The 11,328-nt window shown below is 32.5% G+C and overlaps 1 protein-coding gene across 1 annotated transcript; it reads right to left on the bottom strand.

Moving 5' to 3' along the window:
* Positions 1-1,880: 1,880 nt before the first annotated feature.
* Positions 1,881-7,657, bottom strand: LOC110032129 (glucose-6-phosphate/phosphate translocator 2, chloroplastic-like). The gene is made up of 5 exons (XM_020735652.1): positions 6,801-7,657; positions 6,192-6,417; positions 4,403-4,625; positions 3,243-3,456; positions 1,881-2,272 (listed from the first exon to the last, which is right to left on the bottom strand). The coding sequence occupies exons 1-5, from the start codon at positions 7,308-7,310 to the stop codon at positions 2,261-2,263; spliced, it is 1,185 nt and encodes a 394-aa protein (XP_020591311.1). The 5' UTR covers positions 7,311-7,657; the 3' UTR covers positions 1,881-2,260.
* Between the last annotated feature and the right edge of the window lie 3,671 nt (positions 7,658-11,328).

The following is an 11,328-nucleotide window of genomic DNA, read 5'->3' as shown; positions in this document are numbered from 1 at the left end:
TTGCCGGTAATATATATAATGTTAGGAGTTATACTAGAAAATAATTTTTTCTTGGATTAAGGAGTTATCTTATTTTCTTGGATTATGAGATATTTTCTTTCCTATTTGAGGCTTTCTTATTTTATGTTATTTATTTGTATATCCAAATAATTAATATGATATATCTTTTCTTTTCATATTATTTTTTTAATTAACTTTTCTATTTTAGGATTCATGTAAGGGTTACTCATACCCCCTTTCATATTAATGAAATTATTCAGAATTTCACTTTTATTATGCATTTTTCTGAATTTTAACATATCACATAAAAATAACTATGCATTTGTTTCAAGGAAGATTTACTTGCACATCACCTAATTCTTATGTATTTACATATCTAACTCCTAAAATTTGATTTTTACATCAATGCCATTTTACCTATGCGTGCAAATGTGTTTTCAACTTTTAGCGGGTAGTAATAATGGTATTTTTTTGGTGTATGTAAGAGTTAGTGTTATAAAGGTAACAAATTTAAGTATGTGTGTTAGATATGTAAATACATGAGAATTGTGTGGTATGTATGTAAATGTCCCTTTTCTTAATTGCACAAGTTTGTTTTGCCCGCGCACACAAAAAAAAAATCTAAGTCTTTGAATAATGTCATTTTATTTAAAAAATAAGCATTAATATACATCACACATAATACTTTTGTATTTATATATCTGATATTTAAATTTTACATTATTCAAAAAACAGGGATTTATAGGCATCACAGATAATACTTTTGTATTTATATGTCTAATATTTAAATTTTAATATTTATTCATGTAATACTCAAAGCTCTCACATCACAAAAAAAATATCATAAATATTAACCTTTTGAAAATGAAATGCAACTTCTTATTTATTTTTAATATGATTATGATACTATATAAATATATAAAGGTAGATTGTTGATCGACCCGATAGTCTGATCGAGGGGCGGACCCCCTTTTCAGAAAAGTGTTCAATTCGATCCTATGCGGGGATTGAACCTTCGACCAAGGGACTTACACTAAAGACCGCAATCAATGAGTCAAGCTAAGGCGCGCGTGCGAGCGCGCGCACACATATTTAACATATTGACCAATGAACATGCTAGAATAATAAAATAAATCTAAACAACTTTTAAGGCATTAGATTTATAAATTGAGTTCAACCACGTAATATAAGCCTTCTGGGTAATTCTGATTGGTATTAGTTTTGCTGACGGTCTTCCAGCGCTGTGGTCCTCTTAATAGTATGACATCATAATCATAATGAAAATTTATATATGTGCGCACGTCTGAACAAATTCAAATAGCATCTGAAACTATCATACAGAGAGAGACAGAGAGATGGTCTAATTAGACTAAAATAACTTAGAATCTCACAATTCTCATTTTCAAGTGGCAATATTGGTGTCTAGCGACAAATACACACATACATGCATACCACCTAATTCTTATGTATTTAGATACCCAACACCCAAATTTTTCTTTTTGCTTTACACCACCCAAAATTTTCATATCACAATAAAAATATCACTATTTCAAATTTCAAAAAGAATATTACACATGTATATATATATATTGCTTGGTATGTATGAAAATCAAGCACCCCCTCTTTCAAACATTTTTCAAATTCTCACTCAAATATCAAAATTCATGATAAAACCCCAGCTCATATTTTTCATTTTTATCAAATTTTCAATGATTTAACCGCGACATGAAAATGTAATTCGCTTGATTTATAAATATCAATATTTTGGATATTCTATATGTAATTATTCTAAAATAAACATAAACAAAAAAAAAACAAAACAAAAATAGCCATTTCTACAATGAATCAAACAAGAAATGAAAACAAATGTAAGTAAAAAAAAAAAAGAAAAAAAAAAGATGCCAAAATTCCAAAAATCACAACCAATATAGTATCAAGGTTTATACACCCCATCAAATATCATAAACCAAATACTCTGCCAAATTATTGCTGAACTGCTTAAAACATTCGCTTATGAAAAACTCATGAAGCTAATAAGCAATAGGGTCCCTTCCAAGTTGACCAAATATCCTAAACCCTAATTCCACAAAACAGCAAAGGGATTATTGCATAATCAACTACTGTCCCTTACTTATAATTATCTTATATCTACAAACAAAGACAACTGTTTGGGCAGACAAAAACCGTATCCACTTGTGCGGCGACGATCTGCACGAGCCATGCCGAAAGCCTCGACATCGTTGCAGAGTAGCAGCCCGCCTTACTGTTTCGCCTGCAGTAACAGCAATTAGGTTTAGCTGACTGGTTATAAATCAAAAGAGAAGATTACATTGTTGGGGTTTTGTTCTAAAATTCATACTTGATTTGCTACTGTAAGTGATTACAAAATTTTTAGCACACAATTTTAATGTATTTACATATCTCACACCTGAACTCTCATATTTACACACATAACGCTCAAATCTTTAATATTTAGGTTCAGAAGCCTCAAATCTTTAACATCACATCAAAAATATAACTTCTAAAAACTTTTTAAAAGTCAAATGCACCATTTTATGTTTAAGTTTATGGCACCAATGATGTATAAATGTGAATATCAATCCTTAGGGGCTAAATATGCAAAATCCATAAGAATTTTGTGGTATATATGTAAATTTCCCATCTTTAACACCAACATAAGATATGGAACTATTACCACCCTTTAAAAGTGAAATACATATTTTCATGCATTAGGTTTAAAGAACCAATGCGCTATGTATGTAAATATGAAAGTTTAGGTGTGAGATATGTAAATAGATAAGAAATGTGTGCAAAATATGTAAATTTTCCTAATATATAGTGACATTTCAATCAACAGACCTGATATAGATTGCAAGAGATTGAGATTTTACTGGGAAAATCAAAATGCAGTTGAGTGCCAATGCAAAGATTAAGAACAATTAAGTTCTTTAAAAAAAATAATGAGCAATATGGAGGAAAATCTTCTGGATTTAAGTGACATCCATAACTAAATTCCAAACTTCAATTTCACATACATGTCACCTTATCTATGCATAAAAAGTTGTATTTCACTTTTTAGAAGTTAAAACGACTTGGGATATTTTTTATGTGATATAACAGATGTAGGTGGTATAAATGTAAAAAAGCAAAGTAGAGGTCTTAGATATGTAAAGACATAAGAATTGGGTGGAAAGTATGTAAAATAGATATTACCAGAAGAAACAAAGTTCCCCGAAAGTTACCTGTGAATAGAGGAAAGTTCCAAGGATGGCGATGGCAGCTCCGAGTGCATTGATGGGTTGGACCGGGGTGTGGAAAATTATGATCGAAGAGACGATGACCGATATCCTCTTCATCGTGTTGCCGATGCTAAATGTAAGCGGAGAGATTTCGTCGAGAGACATATATGAAACTTGATTGTACAGATGGTAAAACACACTTTGCGCTGCAACCCACCTGCATGTGCAAGGTTTTTACAGCCACACAATCAGTTAAACTGCTTGGCAAAAATAAAAAGTAAGATATACATACATACCACTCAATTACTATGCATTTACATATCTAAAAACTAAACTTCAATTTTACATAAATAACAACATTGCTATGTATGAAAAGATGTATCACTTTTTAAAGGTTAAAATGGTGGTATTTTTTATGTACTATGAAAGATAAAGCAAAATCTAGGTGTTATATATTTTTTATCTAGGTGCCCCAAAATAAGCTGAGAAACAAACGAGTTATTGAACAGAGAAAACAACAAACGATGACAAGGGACAAGGAGAAGTAGCCAAAAAAGAAAAAAAAATGGAGAAAATAAGATAAAAGAGTAGCCAACAATTTGCAATAGAAAAGGATGTCTCGGTGAAGAAAGAAAACTATAAAATGAGACAACAGACTAAAAAGATCCTTCTTTTTAGGGTCATTTACATACATACCGCCCAATTCCTATGAATTTATTTACCCTTTACATTTATGCCGCCCAAATCTTTCAGAGCACATCAAAAATACCACTAATTTAACTTTCAAAAAATGAAATACACACATTTTCATGTGTAACTAAGGTGGCATGTATGCAAAAAGCTTAAGTGTTAGATATAGGAATTGAGTGGTAAGTCTGTGAATCTTCCTTTTTCTAAAAGAACCTGAAAAAGGAAGCTACAAATATTGTCTTCAAATTTTAAAAATCACCATAGGTTCAAATTATCAGTAAAAATTTTCACCAATGCACAGTATTAAAGGTAGTCCTTAACTTGTGCAAGAGTTGTTAGAGATCTCTCCCAAATTCGAAGCACACACTAACCACCAACATCTACCACTAGTTATACTAATAAATTATGCATAAAATATGTGACCGACGGACAAATTGGAGCAGAGAATCAAGAATAGACCATAGCACAATTACCATATGAATTGGGGACCAATCTGCGAAACGGCACTCTCCCAACCAGCAGCCCATATTTGGGGGCCCTCGACCGCAATGGCAAAAGGTGTGAGTATTAGGAGGGACATCATAGAGAGGCAAGCATAGTAATTCATCCCACTAACTGATTTCCCTTTCATTCCCCTCTTGGAGAAAATATTCCGAAATACGAATGCAAGGTTTGAAATCATTGCACCCATAAATCCTGAAATTACAACAAAGATCAATTAGCACCATCAAGGTAATTCAAAACAGCTGCAAAATATTGGCCGAAATCAGGCTGCTGATATAACAATCCAACACGGTGGAAGCAGCATTTGGAGAAGTAAGGTTTTGATAGTTCTCTGGAGAAGAAATAACAACTTGAATGAACTTACCATTCAGCAGAGCCAATGTTGGACAGCATAGCATTTCTCATTTAAATCCTTAATTGTCCCTATTAAAGTTTCTATTTACAAATTTGAGTGAGTGCGTCAGGGAAGAAGGTTTGAATTGCTTGAGAACCTAATCAAGCTGCTTTAACTTTAGGAAGAAAAAAAAAACAAATAAATCCATGGAGATGTAGTTCTAGATTAGCATGTATTGTTTCAACATTTATGCTCAAAAGTACTCGCTATATCAATACATACGTATATGTATATATGTATGTATGTATGTTGAACTACGTATTCGCCTCATAAAATCAAAATCAACCAAAATTGGATACTTCTTGGCTTGAAACATAGTTTGCAAGAAATGCTTGGCTTGAAACTAAGTTAGACAAAAGACCCTTTTCGAGCAAACCTTGCACTAGAGTCTGATTAACTTGACTCCGAATTTCCTATAAAATTTCCTTTTTTTTTTAAAGAATAGAAGGGATTGTAGATACACCAAAATAAAATACAACACCATTAGTCAATGTTTTCACCCTTGAAACAACATGTGGATCAATATTCATTGAATTCAAACATGATTTAGACAACAATAAGATGATTGATTTTTAGCCCTATAAGACTACAAATTTCCTATCAATTTTCTTTTAAGAAAATTATTGATACTTCAAAATGAAAATTAACAGCATTTAGCATTATCTCCAACTCTAAACTGTTTAGTTAACAGTAAAGAATAACTCTACTCTTCATTAAGGGATGATCATTATCTCCCTGTTTTCAAGGGATTCCAGTTCCAAATAGTATGACGCAACATTTACTACTTACTATAACAGTTAATTTGCATGAGATTTTATATGAAGGTTTAACTTTGCATTTAGAACAAGATCAATCGCTTTAATTCAATAATAAAAAAAACTCAAATAGTAAAATCCTTAGGCATCACTAAATGCACACCATTAATTGCTTCTCTGAGTTAGATCACTAGATGTCTGCCAATGTCATCATAAAATATTATGAATATTGATTAGAAAAATGTAGATACATGCCACCCAATTCCTACATATTTTTTACATGACTAACACCAAAAATTAAATTTTTACATATATATACCACCTTACCTATGCATGAAAAGGTGTATTTCATCTTTTAAAATATAAAATAGTGCTATGTTTTATTTGATAAGAAATATTTCGCTGGTATTAATGTAAAAAAACAAACTTTATGTTTCAGATATGTGAAAACATAAGAATTGGGTGGTATGAAGTTAAATGCACCTATTGATTATTAGCTATTTCTCATGGGATACGCCAAAATTCAACAATATAGAGCCTCTACAATCAAAATTAAGTTGGAATAAAAAAGTAAATCTATCCTACAACAATTTGTAACCATTCAATTACCAATCATGTTGAAGTTAAGCTCCGTCACCGCCGCCAAAGCACAACCACCAATGATCGGCAAAAGTGACCAATAGACTGCCACAGGGAATGTCTCCCCTAGCAAAAACCTTGAGACTAACACACTAAAAGCTGGTTCCCCACTCTTGATTATGTGCGTAAATGACACTGCCACTTTTGACATGCTAACCGTTGCTGCAACATGTCCAATTGTATGAGCCACTGCGACCTGAAAAATGAGAACCCCAAATATCACTAACTAAACAATAAAATTAGATTCCCAACCTCATGCAAATTATAATAAAGACTGTTCCATTACAAAACCAGCCAAAAATCATAATAAAGACAGTTCCCACGGAACAATCAGCAAATCGCATAAACCAAAAGAAAATTTTAAGTTCTTATGAACATAAAAAAAATAAAAAATCATGAAATAATGAAACGATAATTCAGTAACGCAAATGAAAATCAGAGAGTCAAAATTTCACTAGCTATGAAAGAGTCTCAAAACCCAAGTTTTCTCAGGACATTGAGAATTGAGATCTAAACGTTAGGAAAAAAAACAACAACAACGACAAACAAATGTCGTCCAAAAGGCTGAAATTTGCTCACCGGAAAGAGGGTCTTCCAGAAATCAAGATCGGTCTTCGGCGCCTCTGCGATCCTAGTGGCCCAGGAGAGCAGCATGATAAGAGATCCACAGGCGAGCGAGAGCGTCGAGGTCAGCCAAGGGAACGGGAACGCGTTCAGCACCTTCTTATTGTAGATATTAAACACCACGTTAAGCGCCCACCAGGTGGCGAAGTAAATCGAGATCTTCACCTTCTGGGCGGCGGACGATCGCGGCTCCTCCTCTGGCACCGGCACGCTCTCAGACCTCTCAGCCCCGTAAGTGTTGCACCTGAACCGAAACCCATCATCGCGTGATCCCAAAACCTTCGGCGAAGAAGAGACACACAGAGGCTTCAACGACAAGCGCAATGAGGAGCACAAGAGGAAGGGACGCGTTGGAGCAGGAAGCGGTGGTAAAGAGATCTTCCTCCGAAGAGATAACAATCCAGTCCGTGTCGTATCATTGACCACAAACGCCGTCGTCGAAGGCGGCTTCACGGCGGAGATCATGTCGGCGTAAAATTAATCAGAGTTACCCGGTAACGATCCTTAATAAGTAGAATCTCGAAGGAGATTCGATCTATAAATCCAGGAAGGGCTATCGGAACGAGGAAAGTTCAGAAAAGACTTGACACAATGAGTTGTGGGGGAAAAAGAACTAATTTTTAATTGGGGAAGAACAGGGATTTTATGTGAAAACCCTAGAATCGGGATCTGCCGGAGCCCAAATTTGTGAGGGGGGACAGGAATTCGGAAGAGGAGGGAGAGGATTTGAAGATTTTTTTTCCGGGGGAAGATTTTTTTTTGCAAGGAGAAATAAAATCTCTGTAATTTCAGTATATTCCTGGAATAGCTACGGTTTGATTCAAAGATGAATTATATTTTACTTGTTTAACGCCGATTTTGGACGCTAACTTTGGTGTAAAAAGTTTGCTACTTGATTGTTTTAAAATTATGCCACGTGTATAAAAATTAATTTTATTGATTTAATTAATTATGATGTAAATAAACCACCCAGCCTTTTGGAATAAGGGGGCATGCATTTGAAAACTATTCTGTCGTATTTTAAACCTAACACTTTTTTTTTTCCTATTTTATTATATAATTGATGTATCACCAAAAACCTTTCCCATTAAGCATGAATCCTCATATTGGAAATAAAAAAATTATTTAAGAAATGGTTTATTCGGGCTCTGATTTCAATAACTTTTTGTTTAGATTAAAGGCATCGTTGAGATGATCTCAATGATGCTAAAATTAATTCAATCTGAGCCCCCATGAGCTTAGAACAGGCACTTGAAATATGATTGAAAGTTTTAGAGTATTTAAGGAATTATCAAATGATTCCTAAGTTGGATATGTTTATTGTCAAATTCTCCATCTCGATTGGAGAAATTTAAAGTGCTCAAAATCACTCAACTCTGAGATCAATATGACACTTAAAAAGCAAATAGAAAATAAAGAGTTTTGGAGTTGGCTAGATTTGCTAAAAAACATTTCCAAAGCTCTAGGAATATGACATCATTCTAAACATTACAGAGGTAGCTAAGAGCCAAGTCTTCAATTTTGAAAAATGTTAGAAGCGGACACCCACCAAGGATTATCGCTAGCCAGCATTAATGGTTCTTGTAACACACTGTTTTAAAAACACTATCGTCGTATTGCCTAGATAGAGATGAGTGAAGTCATGTATATTGAAAAATATAGTGAATTATTTAAACATTGGCCAGACCCATCATTTTTTTCCTTTCCAAATTTTCTACATAAAAATTTTTATGTATTTTCTTTTAACACTTCTTTTATCTGTTATGTGGATTTTCGTACGTACTTAGACATTAAATTATTATTCTATTTTCTAACACCCAATAATAATGCTTAAATTTTTCTATCTCTATAATTAATTCTTTTTATTTATACATTTTAAATTCATTTTCTTACATGAGATACATAATATAAGAGTTACTTTTTTAAAAATGTCAATCATAAACATCAGTATTTCTCACATTTCTTTCATTTAGATGGATCTATAATATTAATTTCTCGTGCACCACAAAATGAGAGACTTGAGGTTGATATAGTTAGAGAAGTTATAAATGTTAGCATTGATAAGAGAAATATTGTCGTTTAGGATACCTCTTATGTTGAAGGAGGCGGGATAAAGAATCTCTTGATCGCATATGGTAGGAGATAGAAAAAGGGTGTTATGGATGATGCAAACATTGCTGAGGAGAGCATCAGGGATCGAAAGAAAGTGTGGGTGACCCAATTAATGACAGAGTGGGTGAGATGTCGACGTGGAGAGCAACACACTCAAAGAAGAAGGCAGATGTATTGAAGCATGACACCTTTAATTTACTAGAGTTTTGCATCTTACTCACCCCCATCTCACTGGAGTTCTTGTTATCTCTAACATGAGGTGACATGTCAATTGGTATTTTTGTTGCGCTCATAATATTTGAGTAACATATGAGTAATTAGCTAATTTTATATGTTAGACATATAAATAAAAAAAAATGCAATGCATGCAAAGCTATCATTAGCATAATTATGCTTTTTTCCTCATTTTAGATAAAAATATAAGTGTGGAACGCACTTTTGAGATGAAAGTTTAAAAAGTGTCTTATTGACAAGGCATCGTTATATCAATGACAATTTAATTTAAGAAAATTTGGGTACATAACACGAAGTTCTTATATATTTACCTATCTCACGTCTAAACTTTGATATGTACAATTGAGATGAATGTGTGTAAATGTGCAGATTTGAGTGTCAGTTATGTAAATACAAAACAATCGTGTCCTATGTATGTAAATTCCCCTTTAATTTAACCATAATTTTCATAGTTATATGAATAGTAAACATCAAATGAAATCTCTAGATGTTCTTTGTTCAAAATGAATTTGTTTTGAATAATTTAATAAATAAAATTATTAAAAATTTGGAATGTTTAAAATTTAAATGTTAGGTAAAGCATGTGATAGATATGTGTGTAGTAGGTTAGATAGGTAAAAGTATGAAGGATTGAGATTACTTTAATTGGTGTTAATATATTGTGCTGATTACTTCTAAATATATACGAATTCCTTATGGGATATGTATCAAGTGAAGCAAAACTATATAAGAGAGAAGATAGGAAGGCTAAAAGAAGTATAGCTTTTAAATAGAAGATGACCCATCAAGCGTCTATAGCATGAAGGATACATGAGTTAGTCACAACTAGTGCTATTAAGTTGCTTGCCTGAATCCACAGGAGAAAGTAGGCTTGCAGGCGAGGATCCGATGTCTTAATGGTGATAACTTAAACTCAACATAGATAAACTGTGTCTGTAATAACTAATGCTCTTGAGATTAACTTGAAATGATTACCAGATGATTCCCAGCGCATCTTAATGGTGAAAATGCCTTTTCAAATATTATTTTTTAATTTTTTTTTATATTGTTAATTTTTCTCTATTTTCTATAAATAAATTGAGTTATGATTATTTTTTATATATTAATACTTCTATATTTTTGTCAGTGATTCAATCTGAGAGCCTCTGGACGCCGCTGTGACTGGAAGTCAACTACACGGCACAAAGATTAATCTTTAATATCACATCAAAAATATTATCACTATCATATTTTTTAATATCATATCAAAAATATTATGATCATTATCTTTTTGAATAAAATTGAATAAAATGTGTGCCCTTCCATGCATGAATTTATGACACAAATATAAATATTAAACTTAGTTGTTAGATATATAAATGCACAAGCTTGAGTCAGAATCCTATGATTTTTCGTTTTTTCAGCAACCTATCCACTGTTATTTGATCTTAGCATCACCTTTTCAATGAAAAATAAAACAATAGATTGCAAAAAAACTCACATTTTCTGCCTCTAATCGTTACATCTGTTACAGTTAGATTGTTCCTTTATTTATTTTCCTTGAACGCAATCCAAAACACCAAAGTCATTCATCTTAGCAAGCCAAGGTTAACTCAACATGCCAATTTCACCAACAATAAGTTTCCTTTTTTACTGCTTGTCCAATTAACTCACTACTTAATTTTCTATAATTACCAATATAAAATTACAATCGAAGACTGATAAGCTAACAGATTTGCATGTATGCTTGAACATATATAAGAATTCATACTACTGCAAAGGTATTACCCTCATGAGAGTGGATTCCACCAAAACAAATCTACCAAATCTACCACTAATACAGCTATAATTAGCTGCTAAGATGCAAAAAAAAAGAAGAGGCATTTACAAACAAACCACCCAAATATCCAATGTAATTACACATCTAACACACCTAAACTTTGCTTTTTACACTAATTATACCACTCAAATCTTTCATATCACATCAAAAGTATGATTATTTCTCTTTTTAAAAATGTAAAATGCACCTTTTTCATGCATAGACAGAGTGGCATGTATATAAAAATAGAAGTTTAGGCGTTGTTAGATATGTAAATACATAGGAGTTGGAATGAAATGTATGTAAATTTATAAAAGAAAAAAATAATGATTTTACCAA

Source organism: Phalaenopsis equestris, unplaced genomic scaffold, assembly GCF_001263595.1.
Source record: "Phalaenopsis equestris unplaced genomic scaffold, ASM126359v1 Scaffold000878, whole genome shotgun sequence".
Lineage (NCBI taxonomy): Eukaryota > Viridiplantae > Streptophyta > Magnoliopsida > Asparagales > Orchidaceae > Phalaenopsis > Phalaenopsis equestris.
Note: the sequence above shows the minus strand (reverse complement) of the source record. Positions and strands in the feature narration are given on the sequence as shown.